Source organism: Vicugna pacos, chromosome 8 (assembly GCF_048564905.1).
Source record: "Vicugna pacos chromosome 8, VicPac4, whole genome shotgun sequence".
Taxonomy (NCBI): Eukaryota; Metazoa; Chordata; class Mammalia; order Artiodactyla; family Camelidae; genus Vicugna; species Vicugna pacos.
This window is the reverse complement of record NC_132994.1, coordinates 65,675,877-65,703,062: the sequence shown is the minus strand read 5'-3', so window position 1 is coordinate 65,703,062 and position 27,186 is coordinate 65,675,877. Positions and strand designations below refer to the sequence as shown.

The window sequence follows — 27,186 nt, the reverse complement described above, 5'->3', positions numbered from 1 at the left end:
GAAGCCAGAAGGCTGGAACAGAAAGAATACGGGAGACACTGGAGGGAAACCTGGTCAGGATGAGCCTTTTAGGTCAAAGGAAACACTTTGTCTTTACCCTGAGTGAGGAGAGAAGTTATTGAAGGACTCTGAGCAAAGGATTCATGATGTACCATTTGTTTTAACAGAATCACTCTGGCTGTAGGGGGCACGGGCAGAGCAAGGAAGCACTTAGGAGGCTACTGCAATAATCCAGGTGAGAGATGATAGTTGGCTAAGACCAGGTTGTGCAACTAGGGTGGCAACGGGAAGTGGTCAAAATTTAGATTTATTTTGACAGTAGAGACAGGTGATGGGTTTACTGAAGTATCAAAGAAAGAGAAGTAAGGATGATCCAAGTTCAACTAGAAGAATGAAATTGCCATTAAGTGAGATGAGGGAAAGTGCAGGAGGATTTTTATGGAAATATCAAGAGCATTTTTGGACACATTAAGTTTGAGATGCCTGTGGACATCAACATGGAGATGTCCAGTAAGTTGTAAGACATGTGGGTCTTGAGTTCTGGGGAGGGATCCAGGCTAAATCTAGAAACGTGGGAGTCACAAGCATTTAGATCATACTTTAAGCCCTGAGACTGGATGAGGGCACAGAGAGAGTGAATTTAGTTGGACAAGAGAAGAGAGAAGACAGTCAAGGACTGAGCCCTGGGGCACTCCAACATCTGGAAGTCAAAGACATTGGGGGGATGAAGCAAGAGACAATGAAAGAGCAGCTAGAAAGGTAGGATCAAAAGCAGGCATGTGCAGTGCTCTGAAAGCTAAAAGAAGAAAGTGGTTCAGGGAGACAGACCAACACTGACTGATGGACTGGAAGGTCAAGTAAGATAAGACTGATCATTTAATTTGCAATGTGCGGTCTCTAGTCACTAATGAGTGTCTTCAGTGGAGGAGATCTGAAAGAGGAGAGAAACTGGAGACAGGGAGTATACACAAACATTTTTTAAGGACTTTTGTTGTAAATGGAAGGTGAGACAGAGGACAAGAGCTAGAAGCATTGGATTTTTTAATTTATTTTTTTAAGATGAAATAAGTAAAATAAAGATCAAGTATTTTATTAATAAAGTGATTGAAGTTACTATACATAGAATTTTAAAGTGTATTTTAAGAACAGCTAGCTCCCAATTTTATCTTAATAATCACCTTCTGCCAGAAGTAAGTATAGAAACCTAGATTTCATGAGTTCTCACATAAACTGGTGATATAACCTCATTAGAGTGTTCAGGGTGGTCTGGGGTGGTCTGGACTTCTGGGGTATTTTCAGAACTAGCTTCTGAATAAACTCCCTCTGTGCACCAACCACTCCACACCTCCAGTTAAACCTCTGCTTAGGAGAAATCTCCCAAATTTTACACATAAGAATTTGCAGCCCTAATCAATAGGGCATAAACATGCTTAGGACAACGCCATGTTTGTTAAGATTCTTTGTGACATTTAGAAATAAATTTGAGAAAAAATTTCAAGACTCCAAAGATACATAAGGTCAATGATTTTTTTTCCAAGTTGAGTTTCAGGACCCCCATACTGCAAAATGCCAGTGCCTCCAGTGGCATATCCTGCTATCAGAAGCTAGTGTTTTAACACTGACTCAATTAGAAATACATTGAAATATCCTTACTGTAATTTCTCATCTAGTGCTACAACTTTCTTCTTTAACTCCTGGTTCTCCTTGATGGCAGAGTGAGCGGTAATTTCTGTTCTAATTTTAGCAGTGGAGAGCGCCGCTGATTCCTCTTCCAGCTCCTGAACTCTGTCTCTCAAAGAGGTGAGGAGAGATGATTTTCTGGCATTGTTTTCCTTGTAGTTCTCCATTTCAGCTTTCAACTCTTGACAGGAAACTTCTTTAGAAAGCATTTTGGATCGCAGGTCCCGTAGCTAACGTGGAAAAGAAGTAAAATGAGGGAAAGGATTTCAATGTGTAAGTTTGAATTATCTTTGGAAAAAACCCAAAACCATAATTTAAAATTTCAATCTTTTATTCATGACTTAATCCAACTTTCCTTTCTTTTTTTTTTTTTTTCATATTTGTTTCCATGTTACCAGACGGGAAATTATATGCCTCAATAGTGGACTTCACATTCTGTCTTCAGAAAATAATTGAGCACTGTCTTGTGGTGATTTAAGTTCACTCAGGAGACATGTGTGGTGTATTTTGCAAAAAGCAATAAAATATTTTGCGATGGGAACTCATTTTCTAACTCTGTATTGCTGCTGACAATGAAACATGGGACCTACCAGCTATGCTATTTGTAACTTCACGGCCACAGCCGTTTCCCAAGTAAACACAGACTATTCGATATATCACTGTATTTCTCCCTCTTGCCTTCTAGATCCTTATTATGGGTGAGAAAGGGGAATAATATTTGTATTTCTAGAAAAAATACAGGAGAAAAGGAAAATCATTATAGGATTTATACAAAAGAAACATTTTAATGTCTGTGAACTCTTTGGCATCAAAATGCTGAACACAGTATGAGCCTTATTAAGATATCAGGTCCACCCCATTAGAAAACTTTATGAATGCATGTACTCCTTGGGAACTGTGAGTATTCATGTATGCAGTTATTCACACACACACATGATCAACTCATTTCAGCAGGATCCTGGTAGCCCAGTGGGACTGCTAGTTACCTCCCAGGCAAGTCTAGGACTCCTTGGAGCCACAAGGTTATGATCACAATGAGTCTTAGAGAGAACCTCCCAGAAACTCCACAGTAGATCTGATCCAACCCAGAGGGGAGATGGATCTTAGTTGTCTTCCTAGAATGTCCCCAAGCAGAACCACCACAAGAAAGGGAGTCAGAATTCCACCCCCAGAGCTGCAAACTGCAAGCAATCCACGTTAAAGGTAGTCCCAGAGATGCTAAAAGTTCTCCAAAGCCCACGCAATCCAAACCCAAAGTCCCCAGGTGTCCTCAGGGCTCTTGAAGATGTGGAGCTCCTCTGAGATCCAGAACCCACCCATGTCATCTTGCTCAGCAACATGGCAAATGTACAACCTTCCAGGAATTCTCCATAACTAGAGGGTAGGTGCACACTAAGAGAAGAGGCATAAACTTTGTCAAAAAGTTTGAGTCTGTGTCCCTTGGTCCTATTTCTACTCCCGTCTTTCCCCTGCTTCACACTGCAAGACACTAACAAGGCCCATTTGTGAGTATGAAGATGCACACTTTTACCTGAGACTGAGCAGATTCGAATTTGACCAACGTTGCTGCAAGCTCACTTTGTGCGGTCTCGGCCACATTCCGATAGTGGTTTAACTGCTCCCGAGTGGCCGGGACTTCCAAGAGATGATTGTAAGTTTCCTGATAGGGTTCCCGAAAGACAAAATAGAAAGAGGAGAGTTAAACAATCTTTTCCGTGCAGCTGTGCAAAGCAAGATTAAGAACAGAAGCATTCTTTTCAGTCCAGATATGTTTTAAATGCTGCTCAGAGAAGAGTTTGGTTCAGATCATTTCATTCTCATTCTCAAAATTCTAAGGGAGACAGGGGGCAGCCAGGGAATGAATGACAGGTTCCCCGAGGATGGTGGTAGGGTTTGGCATTTACTAGTTGGCCTTTGCCATCTTGGACAGTTTCCTTCTGCCCAACTCCAGTGCTATGTGACCTCTGACCAGAACAGACAGAGTCAACAAAGAACCAGCAGAAGAAGGTTAACCAGGAGGCAGCTCATCATTCTGTTTCCAGACTACAAAGATTACCAACTCATCTCTGGTCCATAGAGCAAAGGGTTTCATGTGTTTATCAGAGAGATCATGTGATTTAAGTGTAAAGGGCTATCTCCCTCATAATTATTCACTGTGCCATGTACTCTCAGTCTCATAGCCTATCTTGGGGTCTTGATAGTGACTTAGATCGATGCTTGAGACCAGAGACAGTGGTGGTACCTGAAGAGCCCTTGCTCCATCCACAAGGGAACAGCTCTCAGCCTCTAAATAAAAATAAATAAATAAATAAATAAATAAATAAATAAATAAATAAATAAGCTTAATACCTTCCCTTCAAAAAAACAACAACAAAAACATGGAGGGAAAATACTATGTCTTTCCTATAAATATATTTTGTGAAGAAAAAGAGAAAACGGTCTGAAAGAACACACATCACCTTCATTAACAGTCCTCACCTCTGGGGCTGACAACAGTTCTGGAGCTGGGGAGGGAAATGGTTTTGTTTTTTTTCAAGAAGGATGTATTTATGCATGATTTGTATAGTTAAATATAACTTGCAGAAAACTACTAGAAAGATATGTCAACTGTGGTTACCTTTTAGTTATGGGACCACATTTCATTTTCTTCTTTGCTATATGTTTTTATATTTTCCAAGTCCTTTACAGGGACGATACATTAATTTCATAATCAGAGTAAATATCTCCCCCAACTACTTAAATGCAAAAAAAGGAATAAGGACGAGAACAGACAAAAATCAAAAACCCTGCCGTGCGGTATCTTTATGGAAAACATAAGGACAAAGAAATGGCCCTAGCAGCACAGGGATTTGAGTATGTTTAAGAGAAGACACTTCAGGATTTTGCTTTTGATTAAGCCCCCCTGAAGTTAGCAAAATTTTTGGAAAATTCTTCAACTTTTTCTATAAATATTAAACAATCTTCACTTAAAAAAAAAACTAATTTTCTCCTATTCAAAATGGCAAGATTAGAAACTCATCCATTTGTCCCCACATGCGGACACTTTTAAGTTATCAGGTCTCTCTCAGCCAACCTATGAAGCAATTTTACATTAATTTTAGAAAGCCAACTACGTATGATTTGATTCTGCTACTGATATTATGATAATGATTGAAATTGCCTCATAGGCTCATAGGCTTTTCAGAATAAAGGATGGTTTCAAAGCTCAAAGGCATAAAGAAGAGATAAGCTTAGTCATAATTTAGTACACAATGTGCCCAATTATCTGACCTGGGGACAATGTCTTGGGCCAGTCTTGCTTCTGTGGTACTTCGTTGTCTTAATTTCCCATGGACAAAAAAAGAGAGAGAGAAGAAAATCACAGCCTACCTCTGACACACGAAAGCGCATAAATCCACTCCTATCTCTCTGCCCCGTAACCAGTCCCCCTTCTTTGTTCCAGCATTATTCCACACTGCAGCGCATAACTGTGTCACCGAGGCCCCAGATGGAATGTTTCCTTTAGTCCCTCCCCCTTCCCTCTCTCTCTTCCTCTCTCTTCAAGCCTCCAGTGCTGCCCGAGTGAACTATCTCTCCTAAGACTCTCTCCCCTACTCTCTGACTTCTTCCCACCAAGTCCAGTTGCTTCCCTAATTTACACTGCATAGTAAGTTAAGTCTTGCAAATTGTATTTCTCCGACCAATGCTCCAGTCAATTTAGACCACTCATCAGTTCTCCTCCGGACTTTGAAGCACTTTCTTGGCCCTCCTGCTTTTCCTTCTTATATCTGCATTTGGTTTCCGGGGCTCACTAGCGCCCTCGGGGGACAGTGTGATGGGCGTGGAATTCAGGAAATAAATCTGAGTGTCTACATCTTAGTGGTTGTGGGAAGAATTTTGAAGGAAGACATTTCTAAATTAAATCAAGTTTTGTGAAAAAACTGTCTATTACTTTTACATAGTTCTCACTCCTTTTCCCTTGGGTGTCACTTAAAAACCCTTCTAAGACAGTATCCCTATTGAGAAGAATACAGCATCCCAAAATGTTCTTCATACTATGGCTCTGCTAAAAGAAACTGGGTCAGGGGGAGGTATAGCTCAATGGTAGAGCACATGCTTAGCATGCACAAAGTCCTGGGTTCAATTCCCAGTAACTCCATCACAGATGAAAAAATTTAAAGAAATAAAAGGACTGCAGTCCTTCACCTTCATGGATGAAAGTTAGTTTGGCATCTAAGTTAGAAAAAACTTAGATGCCAAACCTTTTGAGGGTTTGCTTTAAGTACTAATCCTGATGTAACACTAATATTTATTAGATATGTATCTTCTATACACACACACACACACACACACACATATATGATCAAAACTAATAGTCACTGAATCAGGAACTATTCCCATTCAGTCTTCACAACAGCCCTGCGAGTAGGGACTGTTCTTATTCCCTTACCTGAAAATGAAGCAATTAAGATCTAAAAAGGAAATTCTTTTGCCAAATAGCAAACAACTGGTAGTAGATCTGGAAGCAATGATGGCTTTTCTGTGCTATTTAAAATTCTGTGCTATTAAAAATTTAAAAGTTAAGATTAAAGTATGTTTAATGGGAGATTCCTCAAAAGACTAAAAATAGACTTACAATACGATCCAGCAATCCCACTCTTGGGCATATATCTGGAGGGAACTCTAATTCAGAAGGATACATGCACCCCAGTGTTCATAGAATCACTATTTACAATAGCTAAGACATGGAAACCACCTGAATGTACATCAACAGATGACTGGATAAACAAGTTATGGTATATTTATATAATGGAATACCACTCAGCCATAAAAAAGAATAAAATAATGCCATTTGCAGCAACATGGATGGACCTCGAGAATGTCATTCTAAGTGAAGTAAGCCAGAAAGAGAAAGAAAAATATCATATGATATCACTTATATGTGGAATCTGAAAAAAAAGACAAACAAACTTATTTACAAAACAGAAACAGACTCACAGGCATGGAAAACAAACTTATGGTTATCAGCGGGGGAAGGGACTGGGAAGGGATAAGTTGGAGTACAAGATTTGCAGATACTAACTACTATATATAAAATAGATAAACAAGTTCATCCTGTATAGCACAGGGAACTATATTCAATATCTTGCAGTAACTTATGGTGAAAAAGAATATGAAAACAAATATATGCATGTTCATGTATGACTGAAGCATTATTCGGTACACCAGAAATTGACACAACATTGTAAACTGACTATACGTCAATAAATATATATATATACACAAATAAAAAATTAAAAAACAAAGTATGTTTAATGAATGGGCATATAAAATGTTCCTGACACTGCGGGAGGCAGTTGGACACCTAACCCATGACCCACAATTTTACGCCTAAAAGTCTACGTGAATGTTCATGGTTCATAGTGTCCATCATCAATACAGGAACTGGTCAACAATAATACACCCATAATATGGGAGCCTAGAAAAGAGTTAACTGAACTGAATCTATTTAGAGCAGCACGGATAGACCTCAAAAACATACTGTTTTTCAAATAAAGTAAGTTAGAGAACAACACTAGTAGTATGATACCATTTACGTTTAAAAAATACATGTTAAACAAGGTGACATATTTTCTTTAGGTATAAGTATGAATACAAAATATTTTTTAGCCGTCTGGAGGATACTTGCTAAACTTATTTAATAATTACCTCTGGAAATGGGGGAAGGGGAGCAGGACTAGAGGTGACTGACAAAGGGAACTATAGCTTCATTTGTAATGTTCTAATTTTTAAAGGGAAAGTGACTCTAGTTGTAACAGGAAAATCAATTTCTTAATTAATTAATAAAAGACAACTGAAAACATGTTTCAAGAGTCCAGTGTTCCAGAATTTTCAACATCCTAATCTTCAGACTTAAGAAAATGAATACTATGTGAATTCCTTTCTGGCTGAGACCCTGAACTTGAACCTCAGCATGTGCAAGGCAGCATAAGTAGAAATAATCACTGAGCTTCCAGCAATACTTGGAATGCATTTCTTGTGCAACAGCGAGGCTTTGACTGCATTTGGGAAAGGAAGTTCACCGCAAAACTGAATGGAACAACACAATATTACAGCCAAAAGAATATCTTCGAGGATTAAAACAAGAGTTCAATGATTTTTAAGCTTTTTGTTAACTGTAAAAAGATCTCCAAATAACAAAAGACAAGACAGACAGAGAAAAGAACCTAAATACCACCTATGTTGCACTAAATCCCTTCTTTCTCCTCCAAGGTGACCCTTAGCTCTGCCCAAAGAAAACTCAATAAAAATGATGCTGCTTTATCATTTCTAGTAGCCTGTCTTCTGTTAAAAGGAACCCATGACGTCCAGCTTACACACTCCTGGCAAAGCCTCCCCAGAGGACCATTTTGTAAAAAATGAGAAGACGGTGGGAAATGTTAGCAATATGTAATCTCTCCAGGTTTCATTTTGGAAAGAAATCAAATAATTTTTAACCTTCCAATAAGAATCCTGGCAAGGCAACAAAGCAAGATCCTCAATTAAGTTTTTAGAATTAATTTTTCTCTCCCTTGTGTCCAGAATAAATTAGGTTAAAGGTGGATTTCAAATTCTAAACTGCAGTGCTTAGCAACTCTCATTACTCATTAAGAGGTTAAGGATGTCCTCAGCACACTCTAGAGGACAGACTGAAGTGGGCAGACTCCTGTTTGGGAAGCCCTTCCTTTTTAAAGATAGAACCCATAATCTCACCCTCTCTCCTCCCCAAGACCTGCATTACATCATTCCTAATTAAGAGCTTAGGAGGAAGCAGCTGGGGAAGATCAAAAGAGGGGTCAGAGATCAACAAGAAAATCAGCTAACGGACAGTGTATTCATCTTAAATAGTAATCCTCTCACTCATCTCATATTCACTTCCCAAGATCTAAATAGATATTTCTCCAAAGAAGACATACAGATGGCCAACAGACTCATGAAAAGATGCTCAACATCACTAATTATCAGGGAAATGCAAATCAAAACTACAATGAGGTATCACTTCACACCAGTCAGAATGGCCATACTTAAAAAGTCCACAAACGATCAATGCTGGAGAGGCTGTGGAGAAAAGGGAACCCTCTTATATTGTTAGTGGGAATGTAAATTGGTGCAGCCATTATGGAAAACAGTATGGAGATTCCTTAGAAAACTAAAAATAGACTTACTATATGATCCACCAATTTCACTCCTGGGCACATATCCAGAGGGATCTCTAATTTGAAAAAGATACATACACCCCAATGTTCAGAGCAGCACTATTTACAATATCCAAGACATGGAAGCAACCTAAATATCCATCGACAGATAACTGGATAAAGAAATTTGTGGTGTATACACAATGGACTACTATTCAGCCATAAAAAAGAATGAAAGAATGCAATTTGCAGCAACATGGATGGACCTGGAGATCGTCATACTAAGTGAAATAAGTCAGACAGAGAAAGACAAATATGTGATATCAGTTATATGTAGAATCTAAAAAAAAAAGAATGACACAAATGTACTTATTTACAAAACAGAAAGAAACTCACAGGCATACAAAACAAACTTATGGTTACCAAAGGGGAAATGTGGGGAGCGGAGGGGTAATTTAGGAGTTTGAGATCAGCAGATACAAACTACTACATACAAAACAGATAAACAGCAAGTTCCTACTGTATAGCACAGGGGACTACAGTCAACATCTTGCAATAACCTACAATGAAAAAGAATATATATATATATATATATATATATATATATATATATATATATATATATATAACTGAACCTCTAAGCTGTACACCAGAAACTAACACAACATTGTAAATCAACTATACTTTAATGAAAAAAATAAAAAGGTCTTCCCAATCCATTTTTCCCTCTGCCTAATTTTCTGAAGGATATGACCAATCAAAATTCCCACCTGACCACACCTCTATCTCTCCACTATCCTCTCATAGAAACATGTGCCTCTCCTCCACAGCACTTACACAAGGGTAAGGAATGCATGATACGTGTAATTACGTGTTTACTGTCTCCCTCCCTCAAAAGACTGTGATGTCCACTGAGTCCTATTTAGCATCTACTCAGAATCTCACAATGTAAACGCTCAATAATTATCTGCAGAATAAGTGAATGGATGGATGGATGGATGCTCTCTTAATTAATTAATCCTAGCCCTCCCATCTGTTTCATTCCACAGTCTCATCCTGCTCTCATCTGCTATACCAAGTACCATCTGGAGCTGGCTGACTACTACTGCGCCCCGCTCCCCAACAGGCGCCGGCCCCAGCAATGATGTTTAGGAAACACACAGATTCTCCCCCTAAGACCCACTGCAGCCTGTCCATCCCCAGAGCATTAACAAACTGGAAATCATGGATGGATCACATAACCATAAGCTCTGACAGGAGGAAAACCGTCTTGTCTTTGACTCTGTGCATGTTCTGGAACATACTTCCCAATCACCGAATAGCTTCTTCCATACCACAGCAGGATCTTCAAAGCTCGTTTCTACCCCACTAATGTTTCCTGTAATCTTTACAGTTTACCAAAGGTCTAGATCTTAGAGGATGACTTTAACTCCTATCCAAAGTTCCAAGTTTATTTCTTATCCAATGTCAAACAGGAAAAACCAAAAAGGAAGTAAACAAATGGCAGCAAAGATGGAAAGAGGGAACGAATAAGAGGAAGCGCACGTCCTGTATGAGCCGCTGATGCCGCGCACTTGTTAGGCGTGGACCAGTTTGACTTGGCTCTTTCACACAGATCAACGTGAGTCACACGATCTACTGGGACCACAAGGTAAAGCAAACGAGTTGCTCAGTAACAGCACACCTATTCACTACAGGAAATCACGACAAATTTTAAAACTCACAGAACAATCCAACGGCATAACGCCAAGCCTTTGCTCAGTAAAAGTACTTCTACAGCAGAGTTCAAACAATGGATTCTAAATAGGCGCCTCTCTTCGGTTTCTGACTTTTCAGGGATAATTTGAAGTAGAGCATAGAATGAATGAACGTAACTTCTTCAGCCAATCCTCTGAATGTCATTTGACAGCATTAATTTAGTTAATATCAGAAACACATTCCTGAGACCTCTTGTATTAACACTGCATTCCTCATCATCTGTATCCAGCTTGCCGCTGGGACCAGTGAAATATGTCCTGTTAGGTGAGTGTTGCGGCCTCAGAGATCTAACTCCAACTTACCAAGCTCTCAAATGTCATATAGTCTAAGCTGATGTAATCATGTTAAGGCATGTCAGCATTAGGAGTGAAAACAGCTCGGCCAAAGCTCCATCCAGAAAAAAATATAGACTGATGCAACTGCCTCCTCACTCTCCTCCCTTCCTTTCCTCTCCCGATCTGACCATCTCACTGCCAGAGTAGACATGACGAAATGTACACCTGAGCAGGTCCCTCCCTACCTCCAAAAGCTGCCCACCTTAAACACGGTAAGGGATAATCTCTTGAAAGTATGCAAATCACCTCTCAGTCAGCCAAATGCCCATCACCAGTGTTTCTACCCCCGTGCTCAATATCTAGCCTAACCTTCAGTCACATGGGAAAATTTAGATTTGTCTAAATATGCCATGTACCTTTCATAACGGTTCCATGCCTGGGTTCTTCCACCTCCTCCCCTGCCTCTTTCTCCACTTGACAAAAGCCTGGGCCCAATTCAAGAGTTCAAATTGGCTTCCCTGTGAAGCCTTCCTCGGATGCCCAGGCAGAATTTTTTACCCCAATTACCACTCCTGCCCTCATCCTCATCTTGTTTTATCTGTTTTGGTTAATAATTCGCTGATCACTCAAATCAGTGAACAAAGATGAATCTCACCCACATTCTTACCAAACAGAGACAATACTGATAACTTTTCATGCATGTCTTTATCATACTTTTCTATACATATATTGTGCACTTTTAAACAAACATAATTGGAGTCACATTATAACTGTAATTTTGTATCCTATTCACTAAATATTAACATTTCCCCAAGCATTCTTTATGAGACTGACATGCTGCCCACTACGCTAAGAAGGTGTTTCAAGACTTCTTTTGAAAAGTTAAGAGATGTACAATATTCCATCATAAAGCTGTAATTTAACTTTAGTTCTTTTTCCTATCTGTCACTACTATAAATCTGTTAGAATTTCTCATTGTGTCCTTAGGATAAATTCCTCGAAGGGAATCAACTGGGCCAAAGTGAATAAAAATTTCAAGGATTTTGATACATACTGCACAAGAAGTTAGCAGTAATTTACATTCCCACCAATACTTTATTATGAGTTATGATACTAAGAGTCACTACTTAATCAGTCCCTTCTCAATATTTCTCTATCATTTTAAAGATGCCTGCATTTGTGGGCAAGAGGGTGTAGCTCAGTGGTAGAGTATGTGTTTAGTATGCACAAGGTCCTCGGTTCAATCCCCAGTAACTCCATTAAAAAAATTATCATTAATAATAAGTAATAAATAAACAAACTTTATTACTCCCCCAAAAGATACCTGCATTTTAATATTTATTACATCAATAATAACATAGTGACAATAGTTATCTTTTTTTAAGGATCTGATATACATAAACACTGTACTAACACGATTACACTCAATCCTTTCAGCAATTCTTACTCCTTCTCGCTCAGCCGTGCTCAACAGATAGCAAGTGATAGCACCTGACTTCAAACCCACAACCTACCTGATCCTAAATCCACGCTTCTACCAGGGGGTCTATGAATAGTTTTTGCTTATGCAACCAATCAGTATGAACTTATAGAATAAGGTTGAATATTAATCTATGTATAAATGATATACAACTATACATATTAGGCATATTACCAAATGTACACAAAAATATACATTCAGGTGAAATTAAAATCATAATGCAAATATTTTCTTTCTGAAACTCTCATAAATCATTTTGCACACCTCCTGCAACCACAAGCCCACTCTGGGGAGCACAGCCCTCACCTTCTACACTAATTTTGTGTCTGCCACTAGAATGTAAGCTCCATGAGGGCCAGCCCTATGTCTGTTTCTCAGCAATGTATCTCCAGTGTCTACACTGCCTGGTACACTCATGAAATGCATTTGAATATTAACAGATGAGTAAGTGATTCAGCTACAAGGCTGTGGGTTTGAGAGCAGAACCTAGAAATCAACTATATTTGTATCCCGAGCACCAAGCACATGTTCTAGCATATGATGGACACTTCCGTAAATGTCTGTTGAGTGGATATATACATTCACTGTTTGCTGAATAAATGATGAATGGATGGAAGATGGATGGATGACAGATGGACAGATGGATGAGTAGATGGACAAACAGAATGGAGAGGCTTCTTCCCCTCTGTTCACATCACTAGGATTAGCATAGCAAAGATCAAAATACCTAGCTGAACCTATTTATTGAATTTCAATACTTTCCTATTGCTAAACAACGGTGCCAATGGAACAGGCAGAGGTGGAATTTTACTCACCTCTTGTAAAAACAGAAAATAACAGGCTTCATATTTTTTAAATCAGCCCTGGCCAAAGATCAACCTAGAACAGAGAGATGAGCATCAGAAGAAGCTGGGAGGGAGAGGAGAGAGTTGACCAAGGTGCGCTGGGGAGGAAAGGCTATGAATTATTCATCCACATCTTGTTAAATAAGGATAAAAGTTTAAAACACCTAAAAAATACTTACCTTGAAGGAACCAAAATTACAACTCTTAATCTTTGTCCCTTCCTATCTAATTTGTAATTTTTCTGTATCTTGTTACGAAAATATCTTGGCTAATAAGTTTGCAATTGTTTCTTTAACTCAGCCTGTCTTTAGAAGCTTATTGTCACTCCCTGTGTAACAGCTGATCTTAATCTTAAAGTTTTACATGCTAGATGTATGTTATGGGAAATTACCTTAATCCACACTCCTTAACGTCAGTATCTTTATTCTGTAACCTCGCTGATACATGTCACTCACATTTGCTTGTTAATCAGAAAACACTAAGATGTTTAGTCTCGCCTTTTCCTTTAGTTGTGACTATAATATAAAAAAATCATTTCTAAAATTAGCATAAATGTGGGATTTTTCTCTGAAGCTCTTTAAACAGCTATTAGCATCTCTGCTTATTTCCATTCTTGACATGGATATTATTACCTCACCAGAATGCAAACTACATGATGGCATTATTATTATTTATAGCCACCAGGCGGTAAATATGTATTATGCTAGGTCTGTATTAAGCACAGATTCAAATACAATGTCAATTAATCAAGAGTGCAGCCATGTGAAACTGTTACTACTGTCCATATTGTACAAAAAGGAAATTTAGGTTCAAAGATGACAAGTTATTTGATCCAAATCTCACTTCTGAGGTTTCTGGCTCTTCTGTTCCCCTCCCCTTTTCTCCTTTCCCCTGTCTTCCCCACCCCTCCTCTCCTCCCCTCTCCTCCCTCAACTCCAACCTCTCACTCTGGCTCACTCTACCAGCCACTGTGACCTGTTTTCAGTCCTTAAGTCAATGTTCCCTGAGCCTAAATCTAAACACTCTCATTCATGTCACCCAATGCCTATCCTTCATGTTATCATCAAATCAACTATTATTTATTTATATGATTATTTATTTAATATCTATGCCCCCCACCAGACTCTGAGGTCCACAGAGGCAGGAAAATGCCTGTTTTGTTCACCACTGTGTCCCCACTGACTTGGTATCAGTAAAGATCATAGAATGAATGAAGGAGTGAATGAAATGGAACGGCCAGAATTCAAACCAAAGTCTATCTGACTCCAAAGCCCCTATTGTTGGTTACTATGTTATTGTCATACACGCACACACACACACACATACACATAATCATTTCTCCCTAAATTGTACTCTTTTCTGACTTTCATTCAATATTGCTGTCTGCAAGACAAGTCTGGCTGTTGTAATAAAGAGTTGCATTTCCATAAGTAATACTAAGTTCACAAAGTTTAACTTTAATAAATTCATAAACCTCTTTCCAACCACATTTTGGAAGATCCCCTCTACAACTTCATAAATGTTGTACAGGTCAGGTCTAGTCAATTTGGAAGCTTACATTTTCATTTAATACAAAATTCTTTTTTTTTAATCTGTTCACATTACCAAGATAACTTCGTAGTTGAGAAAGTCACAGGCAAGTTAATTAATTTCAGGTCCTATTTTAAGTGACTAGCAATTTTTCAGCACTTTATTGGATGTATCTCTGTGGGAGGTATTGGGTGTATCTGTCAAGGCTCATAATGAATGCAGATTTGGGAACGTTGTCGCATATGGAATAGCTTCTGTGAGTGAACAGTGGAAACAAAACTCTGTTGACAACTAGATAGGACATTTTCTTCACTGGTATCGTGAATATACATGTACATATTCACATACAAATGATTCTAAAACTCTTCCCAAATGGGATTGTTTCCACTCCATCTATTGTAAAACACTTGATAAATTATTTTAAAGTGAAAATATTTCCTGGATGCAGTAAGTTAATGCCTACGCTGAATGGTGTGCTTCAAACGTCATTAAGTTGTCCATTCAATCGGTTCCTCAGGAACATTTCTCTTAGGATGGAACTGAAATATAGTTTAACCCATCTTCCAAAAGAACAATTCTCTAACGCCATAAAAGTGCCATAGGGAGACTTAAGTCTTGTTGGACTTCATTTCAATACTCATCATTTTAGGTCAACCCACAGGAGAAGGAGCAAGCAATTTTAAGATAAATTTTTCTGCAGCGTTATTTAAAACAGCCAAGACATGGAAACAACCTAAATGTCCATCAATGGAGGAATGGATAAGGATGAAAATGTGACATATTTATATCTGTCTATATCTATACAATGGAATACTACCCAGCCATTTAAAAAAAAAGAAGAAAATCCTGCCATTTGCAGCAACACAAATGGACCTTGAGTCATTATGAAAAGTGAAATAAGTCAGACAGAGAAAGACAAATACCATATGATCTCATATGTGGAAACCAAAACGAACAAAAACTCATAGAAAAAGAGATTAGCTTTACAGTTACCAGAGGAGGGTGGGGGGTGTGAGGGGTAGGACAGTTGAGTGAAGATTGCCAAAAAGCACAAACTTCCAGTTATAAGATATATAAGTCCTGGGGACGTCATGTACACCACAAGGACTACAGTTAAAGCTGCTTGCTATATGATATATTTGAAACTCCTAGAAGTTCTCATCACAAAGAAAAAACTTTTTTCTTTTCTTTCTTTTTTTTTTTTTTTGTATCTACAAGAGATGATGGATGTTAATTTAACTACACTTACTGTGGTAATTACTTCACAATATATTTATCTCAAGTCATTCTGCTGTACCCCTTATACGTACACAGTGCTGTAGGTCAATCATATCCCAATATAACTGGAGACAAAAATTTCTCTTACTTACCTCTTAGTAACATATCTTCCGTTGCTTATCAATGCTTTCTATACAATGTTTCTACACACAGTTTCATCTCGCTACTGGGCCACATTATAACTTTTGTGGGTCACATGTACTTATACCTTCATGGTCTCTTTCCTCCATAAAGCTATTAAAATTATATTTTATAACTGATTGGTATAAAGAGGAACATATCAAAATATTGTGTATTAAAATATTTTTTTCAACTTAAAAGCTTTTTTTCCCTCTCTCTCTTGATTTTAGAAGAAATTAAAACATTCTCATGGGTCCCTTAAAATATGGTGGTCCCCAGTGGCACTGATGGATCGATCAGCCGTGTCTCTCTAGCAAATCAGGCAGTAAAAACAACACTCTCTCCCCGGTTTTCTGCTGTTCATTATTAACCTTTGTGCTGTGTGTGAAGCACCCACAGGCCTGGCTGCACTGTCCTTTGTGGTGGACCACAAACCCATTTGTTCTAACAAACTCCTCTAGCATGGAAGGATGCAGTGAAGTTATCCTGTGTATTAGTCAGGGTTCCCCAGAGAAACAGAGCCAATAGAATGTGTACATATACAGAGAGAGAGAGATTTATCTTAAAGGAATTGGCTCACATGATTGTGGGCACTGACAAGTCTGAAATCTGCACTGCAAGCTGCCAGGCTGGAGACCCAGGGAAGAGCTGATGTTGCTGCTTGAGTCCAAAGATAGTTTGGAATCAGAATTCCCTCTTCCTTGTGGTCTTTTTTTCTCAGGCCTTCAACTGACTGGGCAAGGCCCACCCACACTATGAAGAGTAATCTGCCTTACTCAAATCTACCGATCTAATTTTAATCTCACCTAAAGAATACCTTCAACAGTGAAAACGAGATTGGTATTTGGCCACATATCTTAGCCTTTATATGTATATTCATGTATGACTAAAGCATTGTGCTGTATACCAGAAATTGACACAACATTGTAAACTGACTACACCTCAATAAAAATAAAATACCTTAGCCTAGCCAAAATGACACATAAAAGTAACCATAACACTCTGTATTTTCAAAAAAGTATGATTTTGAGGTTGATACCAGGTTATTACACAAGGTTACAAAAACAGACAGACTCACAGACACAGAAAATAAACATGGTTACTGGGGGGAAGAGGGTGGGGAGGGATAAACTGGATAAAACTGTAGATACTAACTACTATATATTAAATAGATAAATAAGGCCCTATTTATAGCACAGGGAACTATATTCAATACCTTGTAATAGCCTATAATGAAAAACAATATGAAAAGGACTATATATATATGTATAACTGAATCACTATGCTGTACACCAGAAACTAGCACAACATTGTAAATCGACTATACTTCAAAAAAATTAAAAAAAAGAAAACTCATGCAAATATCGTTGCCAGACTAGAGAAGAAATAAATTGTCTTGAGGGCATGATGATGTGAAACAAAGCTGCATCACCTGAATCTTAAACAAATCTAGCTTTGTAAACTTGAATAAATCTAAATATTTTAATTTTGCTTATAAGTAAATGCCAGCCTGCCCATTTGCCTTTATGAACAGAAGTGTAAACATTCTTCTTCACCCAAGTGGCATGGTTTTAAAATCACAGATTAGAAATGGTCTTAAAATATGTATTAATTACTATCAGAAAGAAACACTTAACAATCAACATGGCCAAAACCATAATCACTGGTTTTGGCAGCTATTCCCTAAAATTCTAACTGTTGATTCTAAATAGATCCAGAGAAAAGTGTGGCTCAAATACATGGGAAAAGGAGAATTGGAGAAAGACATGACCAGGGCTTAGATGTTGCCAGCCCTCCTAAGACATAACACCTGCAATGAGTGATGGGGGATAGAAGGAAGAATGAAAACGCCAGCTAATGCCCTTGCTCCCAGGATGTGGTCCTAGAGGGGAAGCCTCTCACAGCAGCCCCACAGACAGCGCAGCTGCTGGGCACAGAACCAACGGCGATGACTAAGGGTTGCACCAGTTCGGCTTGAGGGTAGCCCCACCTCCAGCACCCACTTCTCAGGCATATCCTGGTGTCCTGTTTTCCCAAGTAAAGCAAAAAGGTAGGTGCAAATAAGACAACGAACTTAAGAGGGACCTGGGATGGGAATAAAGAGTGGAGAGTATGGGTGGACCTTCAGAACCAGGGCAAAGCCAAGGACCTCAGCAGAGATGGCTGCCCGAGTCCACGAGGGAAGTTGGGGCCAAACAGAGGATGGTGTTCAGCCCAGTGCTCCCCGCCCACCACCGCTCCCCAAGATACTCATAACCAACTCCACCTGCAAAAACTTAGTTTACCTAAGGGGAAAGGGAGTGAGGGAAACTACTGTAATAAATTTCCTTGAATTGACAAAATGGTATTTTTCTTCTAAGGAGAGGAAATAATGTCTTCTGAACTAAGTTAAGCTGTTATAAAATGTTACAAAATTTTTACCCACCTAAGTTGTATCGTTTCTAAGCCTTATACTCACTAGATATGTATTCGTACTTCAGTCACTCACCAGAGAGCTCTCCATCTTAGCTCAAAACCTGAAGACAATCAACACATCAGCAAAAAGCAACAGAAGCAAGTCAGCTAAGCACGGCTTCAGAGTCTGTAAATTAGAGTGGCAGAAAGAATATTTCTCTAGATAAGTATCTTCCCTGAGGTACATCTTAAGACACTTCAGCCTTTAAGCATGTATGTCATGAGAAACTTTCATATGAAGAAAGTTTGTGCAATTAAAGACAATGTCCATTATGTTCCATCATAATAACACTTCATATTTGTTTGTAAGGCCTCTGCCCTAAATGGGCAGTGCTGGGTGAGTTTTGAGCGCATGAGTGGTTCTGCTAACTTAGCACAGGCTGACTATTAGTCAGCTCAGCCTGCTATGGCAAAGTCCCCCAGACGAGTGGCTTCGACAACAGACAGCTTCCTCACAGCTCTGGAGGCTGGGAAGTCCAAAATCAGGGTGCCAGCCTAGTCAGTTGCTGGTGGGAACGCTCTTCCTGGCTTGCAGATGGCCACCTTCTCGCTGTGTCCTCGCATGGCAGGCAGAGTTCTAGTCTTTCCACATCTAATATGGACACTAATCCCATCATGGCAGGGCCCACCTCTGTGACCTCATCTAAACCTAAGTGCCTCCCAAAGGCCCCACTTCCTGCTACATTGAGGGGTCAGGACTTCAACATATGAATTTGGGGAGGACACAAACATCCCACCCACCACAGACTGCAAGCTGAAAAGCAGGAAGTAGGAGCAGGTGGGTCCAAAGCGCAGGCAGAGGAGGGGCGCCGAGGACGAAGGCAGCCAGTCCACGTTCTGTTCATCAATTAATCAGCCTGATTTCTTCCCACTTCCTAATCCATATCCACATCTGCCAATTCCAAGCATGGAACCTTCCCAAGGTCTCTGGGAAATATGTTCTACCTCCACTGCTACCTTCTCCTGTGCCATTTATTTACCACCACGATGCCACTGCCTTTGTATTTTCCAGGATGGTTAAAAAAAATTTTTTTTTAATCTGGTGTTATTCCCAGCAGCATTGGAGAATGATTCTGTTTTCTATTTTTTTCTTCTCTTTGAATCGGGTTTAGAGAAGCAGAGGACACGTATGTACGCAGGTACTCAGTCCACTATCTTGATCAAAAAGCCATAATCAGCAGTAATATTCCCATTTTCACAAAGAGGGCACTGAGGCCTAGAAAGATTAATTCATGTTCACAAGGTCTCACGTTTAGCACATGGTAGGGCTGGCTTATACCACATCTTCTAACTTAGTGTTTTATATATAATTCTGTTCTAAGCCTCCTCAAATTATTTTGGAAGTTATGATTTATTTATTAATATTTCCTAGAAGATGTAGGGTGGAAATTAACCTTACAATATACAGAAACCAGACAGAGAGAGGGTGAAGAATGAGCTCAAGACAACAAAATCAGCTCATTTCAGTCAATAAGAGCCAAGTCAGCGGGGAGGGTACAGCTCAGTGGTAGAGCGCATTCCTAGTATACATGAGGTCCTGGGTTCAATCTCCAGTACCTCCATTAAAATAAATATTTAAATAAACCTAATTATCATACACACACACACACACACACACAGAGTTAAAAAAAAAAAACAGCCAAGTCTCTTGACTCCCTGGTTAATATTCTTTTTAGGCCAACAAATGTTTGCTCAATAGATGAATAAATTGATGAGCAAATGATTTTCTTATGAGGTGCCTATAATAGGAAGAAATAGATGAGTTCCCTCCGTAGCCTCTCAGTTCCCTGGTCTGCTTCCCCTCAACCATTACATGGTAAATTTCAATGTTAATTTAAAAATTCCTTCTTATGCCCTCCCTGGAAAACCTCTTATTTCTCTGGACTTCCTTTATTCATAATTTCATGAACCATCTAGATGGTGACATGCCCCAAATATAAGACGATCCCCAGCCAAAACCTGTCTTTTGGGCTCAGGATCTCCTTAGCTAACTGCTTCCTGGATGTGGCATGGATACTGGACAGGCCCTCACACCCAACGTGCGTAAAACTGAACTCATGCTATTTTGCCCCAACCTGTCCTTTCTCATCTCAGTGAAATGGCACCAAATACCCACCCAGTTCCTCAAACCACAAACCTTTGCAATCTCTCCCCCTCACAGTTTCAATGCAGCTCTCTTGTTGATTCTCACACCTAAATAACTATGCAGTCTCAGGCCTCTTGTCCACCATCCAAGTCGAGGTTACCATAATGGCCTGCCCAGTCTCCTCAACGTCAAATTTACTGCCTCATCCCCCGCCACCCAGCCTCTAATCCATTTATAGGCAGAGTGATCTTTTCAAAATGTAGAACTGTCCAGTATATCCCAAGGCTTGAAATTCTCCAGGGATTCCCCCTTGCCCTCGGGACAAAATCCAAACTCCTATAAAGTCCTACAGAATCTGCCCCTGCCGACCCTACCAACTCCAACCCCCACTGCTGTCCTCGCCTCACCGTTTCCTCCAGCCGCCCCAGCCACACTGGCTTCTCCAGTCGCCTGAATGGACTTCACTTCTTCCCATCCCACCGCCTTCACCCACGCTTGGTGCCGTGGAGGAAACTCATCCAACACTCCCAGCACCTACCCTTTGCCTGGCGAACACCTACTCACCTTCCAAAGCTCAGCTGAATCTTTACTTCCTGGGGGATGATGGCCCCGACCACCAAGTCCAGGGGACACTTTTACTCCTTATCGGCCATGACCTCCCTTTGGCATTTGCCACACAAAGCACACCCTCCCTGAACTCTCCTGACTCACCCCTGATACCACCACTCTCCTAAGCATCTCTCCTTTCTCTGACTTATCTGACCTTCCCTTCTCAGTCCTTCCTGCAGCTCCTCCTCCTCCACCCACTCCTTAGCCTGGTATCCTCTGGGGTTCTCACTCCATCATACGAGACACCCTCAGTGGTCTACTTGATGCCCTCCAGAGATTTCAACCACCTGTAGTAACTGATGGCTCCCCAACCTGCATCTGTAGCTAAAGATTCACGTTTCCAACTGTCACTGAACATCACCCACGTCCTGCTGGCACTTCAAAGTCAACATCGTCCCCCTACCACCACCCTAGTAACTTCAGCGAAGCCTCCCCTACCCGCACCTCTCCCCATCCCTCCCCTTGTCTAGTAGAGCACCCTGTGTAACGAACAGCTTGTTTGTCTTCCCTTCTAGACCCTACTCTGAGACCATAACTTTATTCCAGCCACAATGCCTCCTTCCTTTGTCGAATTTTTATTTATTACTTAATTTACTATTTAATAACTATACTGTAAGCTCAATACTTAGAAACAGCATCTTCTACTTAGTAACCCAATTTGCTGCAGGCACAGAATTTTTTTAAGTTTTATTTCAATCTTATAGAAAAGTTGCAAGAATAATCAAGGACCTGCTTCACTTAGATTCACCAATGGTGAGAACAGTTTGTCACATTTGATTTATTCCTTTCTCTCTGCACATTACAGTCATGATTGCTGGATCATCTGAGTGATTTGCAAACGTCATAGACTTTCACCCCTGAATACATCAGCATGTATCTCCTAAAAATAAGGATATTCCGTTGCATACAACTGTCAAATTCAAGAAACTTTAAAAAGATACCACATTATTCACCGATTATCTCACTAACGTTCCTTAGAGCGACTATAAGTGTGTTGCTTGTATTGTCAGGTATTTTTAGTCAGTTTAATTTGCTTCTCAGCCTTTCTTTGCCTTTCATAACATCGATAATAAGATGAACTGACATGAGGCTCCTGACATGATGCGCTGAGAAGAACAGAGCATCTCTCATACAGAATCACTATAAATGCCAAAAGCGATTGACTTGAATCTAAGGATGAGGAAACATGAGACATACCCCAATGAAGGCACATGCTACAAACTGGACTCTTTTTAAACACACTGCCCTCATTCCCCCTAAGGGAGTTGCCTTTGTTATATCTGAAAACACTGCATCGCAGCATCACCGTCCACTCAGCGCAGTTGTCATCTCGGGGGAGAGTCCATCAGACCACTCTACCCAAAGCAGACCCACCTCCACCACAGGCAGTCTTGATGCTGCTACCCTGCTTTATTATTTTTCAAAGCATTTAGCACACTTTGAAATTACCTTGTTTATCCATTTGTTTCCTTTTACTATCTATTCCCCCACTAAAATATAACGTTTAGGAGTGGGACCTCAACTAAAACAGAGCCTGCTTTAGAATAAACCCTTACTTTTTTAACTGCTGAAGGAAAGAATTTCCGTATCTTTGGTGCCTAAGACTCGACAAGCCTTTGCTGAATGGGTGACTCACCCAACATATGACTCACTAAGCAAATTTTTTATTTTTTCGCTTACTCCAGACACTCACAAAATTTCACCATCAAGGCTTCCTTTTTGGATACTCCACTCTCCCCGTTTCATTTACCCTCAAGTAGAAAAGACTTAGGGAAATGTGCTAATTATAGTCAGGTCTTGACATCATTCCCCTTTTTACTGACATTGAGATTAGATGACGATGACCTAAAAATGCTGAAAAATACATTTCTGTACAAAGCTAACAGGGAAGACTGAGGAGGGAGAGCGTAAGGGTAAATCGAGTCAACCAAAAGGGAGTTATTTCAATTACTCAGAGAGAGAATTCATACATTTCCTTTGATTAGCAATACTTAAAATATTTTATTCAAGTACTATCTAAACATGAAGAGATAGAAGCCATAATCAATAGTTGGTGCTGATATGAGTAAGAGAAAGAGTGCAGTGTTACTGGTCCACTTCAGCAATGCCTTTGAACTTCTCTGCCTGAGATCAAAGCACCAATTTCAAAGGAAAAAAAAATTTGGAAGCAAAACAAAGAGAAAAGAAACCTTGGGTAAGAAACCTAGCATAAACAATTCCTAGTACAGCAAATGTTACTCCTTTTTTCAATTAAATGTTTTTAATTGTCCTTGAACACAGAAAAATGTCTTTATAATTAGTCCACTTAATTCAAGTTCAAACCAAGGAGTACTCACTATTGTTCCGAATGCACTACCCCTTACATTTGGTAACACTGAGTAAATATGCACACAACTTTTTTAAACTATGAAAGGAAAAATTTGCTCTTTGTTTGGTGTTCAAAAAGTTCTTTTTTCCTACCTGTTCTTTGAATGCTTTCTCTCAGGCTGCATTCTAAAGACAGGTGATAAACAAAAGAGTCATTAGACACCAAGAGAAACCAAGTGTTGTAGTTAAAACAGACAAAGCTGGATGTATAAATGAAGTAACTGGTTCTCATTAGCTTTTTCAATGTTTTATTCTGAAATAATTTTAGACTTAGAGAAATGTTGCAAAATTAGAACAGAGAGATTCTGTATACATACCCTTTACCCAGCTCCCCCTAATGTTAATTACTTATATAACTGAGATATACTAAAGCCAGGGAATTAACATTAGTACAATGATATTCACCAGACTACAGATCTTATTCAAATGTCACCAGTTTTCTAGTAATGTCCTTTTCCTGGTCCCAGAGCCAATCCAGACTCCCACATTGCGTCTAACTGTCACATCTCCTTAGTCTCTGTCAATCACAGCCTTGACACTTTTGAAGAGTACTGGCCAGATACTGTGTAGAAAATCCTTCAAGGTGGGTTTGTCTAATGTTTTCTCAGGATCAAATTATCATTTATTTTTGATAGTATAAAGCTCTTTTTTGTTAAACAAAGGAAAACATTGAATTATTTACCTAGTTCAATCCCTAGCAATAGAGTAAACTTTGTAGGATTTTGTCCAATTGATTGCTTCATAGTCTAAGGAAGGGTATTTGTTTCCTTGGACAAAGGGAAAAACTCACCCTATTAACTTTCACAGCCATATCCCAAATAATTCATATACTTTTCTTCTTCATAATGACTTATGCAAGTTTGTAATTTTAGCTTTTTAAATAGTTCCCTTGCTAAATTTTTGTTTGGTGGATCTCTCGGACACTATGTTAAAAATGTTCTACTATTGTTGTTGATTTGTCTAGTTCTCCTTATAGATTTTTGCTTCTCTTAATTTTTGTTTTATATATTTTGAAGCCATTATTAGATGCATAGAACACTTAGAACTGTTACTACTTCCTGATGAATAAAATTTTTCATTGCTATGTGATACTGATATAATTTTTTTCATTATAATGACCTCAAGTAATGTTTTTTTTTGCCTTAAAAGTATTTTGTATAATATATCTAACAAGCTTTCTTTGGCTTATTATTTGCCTAGTAAATCCTTTCATACACTTTGCTTTCAACTTTTCCATATATTTTCCATATACTTTTGTTTACACATATCTTTCATAAAAGCATACACCTGAATATTTTTTAAAAATTCAATTTGACATTTTTGTCAGTTAACGAAGCATTTAATCCATTTATATTTATTATAATTACTAATATATTTGTATTTCTTTTCATCATCATTTTGTCTTTTTTCTTAGCTTTCTCTATTTCTTTTCCTCTCAATTCTTACCTTTTGGGAAAGCTTTAGGTTTTTTTCTTTATACCTAGACTAGGGAAGCCTCTGACGTAAATTCATATGAAGATATGTGATTAGACTCAGATCTTTTCTTAAATTTGAGTTTGATTACGAGGAGGAAAAATAACAACAACAAAAGAAAGAGCAAACCAGAAGAGAGAGGAAATTGTTCTTTAAAAAGCGGAAATGGATACCACCTCACACTAGGATGGCTACAAGAAAGAAAGGATAAGAGAAATGAAAAGAAAAGAAAGGACAGGATGTGGAGAAACTGGAACATTTGTGCATTGCTAATGAGAATGTAAAATGGGGCAGCCACGATGGAAAATAGTACAGCAGTTCCTCAAAAAATTAAAAACTGAATTACCGTATAATCCAGCAATTGCAATTCATATATCCCAAAGAACTGAAAGCAAGATCCTGAAGAGACATCTGTGCACTCATGATCATAGTAGCATTATTCACAATAAAACAGAAGTGTCTGTGGACTAATGAATGGGAAAACAAAAACATGGCATATACTTACAATGGAATATCACCTAGCCTTAAAAAGGGAGGAAGTTCTAACATGTGCTACAACATGTATGAATCTTAAAGGGCATTATGCTAAACGAAACAAGTCAGTCACAGAAGAACAAATACTGTATGATTCCACTTACATGCGGTAACCAGAGTAGTCAAATTTAGATACAGAAAACAGAATGGTGGTTGCCAGGAGCTGAGGAGAGGAGGGAATGCAAAGTTACTGCTTAGGGGGTACGGAGTTTCAGTTTTGCAACATCAGAGTTCTAGAAAGAGATGGTGGTGATGGCTGCACTATAATGTGACTGTACTGAATGCCACCGAACTGTACACTTAAATACGGTTAAGATGGTAAAATTTCATGTGATGTGTATTTTACCACAATTTTTAAAAGGTTGAAATGGTGGGGAAATAAAAAAAAAACTGACGTGACTTTCAGGACCAGCTCTAAGTCCTGCGCTTTAAGGAACAGTAGCTGTTGATAGACTGTGTTGCTATTTACATTTGCTTCTCATTAACAACCCCGTCCAACAGCTATTCTCATTAACCCATGCTTTACAGAGAGGAAAGAATCCTGCTCAATTCCCTAACAGTGGTATATACGGGAGCCATAACTTTAGTTCTTGTCTCCCAAAAATGTGAAAACACGGACATAGCAAAGTAGCTCCACAGGCTTGTGGCCTCGGAGTCCAAATCCAGGTACTTTTTACCAAATGACTGCTGGAGCTTTTTGCTGACTGGTGATACAACTTTACATCATTTGGTAACATTTTTCAGCTTCCATATCTTATTTCAAACGCAAGGCAAAGTAACTCTGTTCTGCTCAAAGTGACATTTATAAATTTCCCCCAAGCATGTTTCTGTCCTCTGTGCTTGAGCGGTTACACTTCAGTTCACATAATATTGCTCTTAGGATTCATCACATTTTCTGGCTTAGTAAAGTCTGCTGATGATTTGATTAGGGGTAAACTCAACTTGAGAAAAATGCAACATTAAATTTGGTGCCTGGAGAATACCAATGAATCAGTCATGTTATGTGTTACCGTAGACTCCTTCATTCTTCACCGAGAGCAGGGACTGCGTCAAATTCATTTTTGTATTCTTAGTCCCTCACACAGACCCTCAATAACTGACTGTTAAAGTGGTGGCGGAGATATTGATGGAGGTGTCAGGGATGGTCACAGCACTGTGTGGTAGCGGTATTGCTGATGCAAGGCACATTCCAAAAGTTATGAAGAATAAAAACAGCTAACATTAAGAAGTATTTATTCTGTCACTCTATTAAGTGCTTTACATATATTAACTGTGAAATACGCAAACTACAGTGATAAATGTTATGATCCCATGTTTCAGATGAAGAAACTAAAGTTCTGAGAAGTCTTGCCCAGACAATAAGTGGTTTAGTCAGGACTGCTTGGACCCCAAAGCTCATACCTTCAGTCCCGCAGTATTACACTTCATTACACAACTGCATACTATCCCTGCATTTTATTTTCATCTGTTTTTCAATGCATAATGGTGTGGTAGGAAAAGTATTGAACTCTCAAAAGAAAGATTCTTAAATTCCTACTCCAAT

At 39.1% G+C, this 27,186-nt stretch overlaps 1 protein-coding gene across 3 annotated transcripts in view; it reads right to left on the bottom strand.

Annotated features, from left to right (window-relative positions):
- The window catches only part of CCDC170 (coiled-coil domain containing 170), an 87,774-nt gene that overhangs the window by 58,625 nt on the left and 1,963 nt on the right, over window positions 1-27,186 (bottom strand). For all 3 annotated transcript variants that reach the window (XM_072966050.1, XM_072966049.1, XM_072966051.1), the window contains exons 2-3: window positions 3,212-3,340; window positions 1,654-1,910 (exon numbers count right to left, since the gene is read on the bottom strand). In XM_072966050.1, the coding sequence (XP_072822151.1) occupies window positions 1,654-1,910; window positions 3,212-3,340 (386 nt within the window). The remainder of the gene's footprint in view (window positions 1-1,653; window positions 1,911-3,211; window positions 3,341-27,186) is intronic.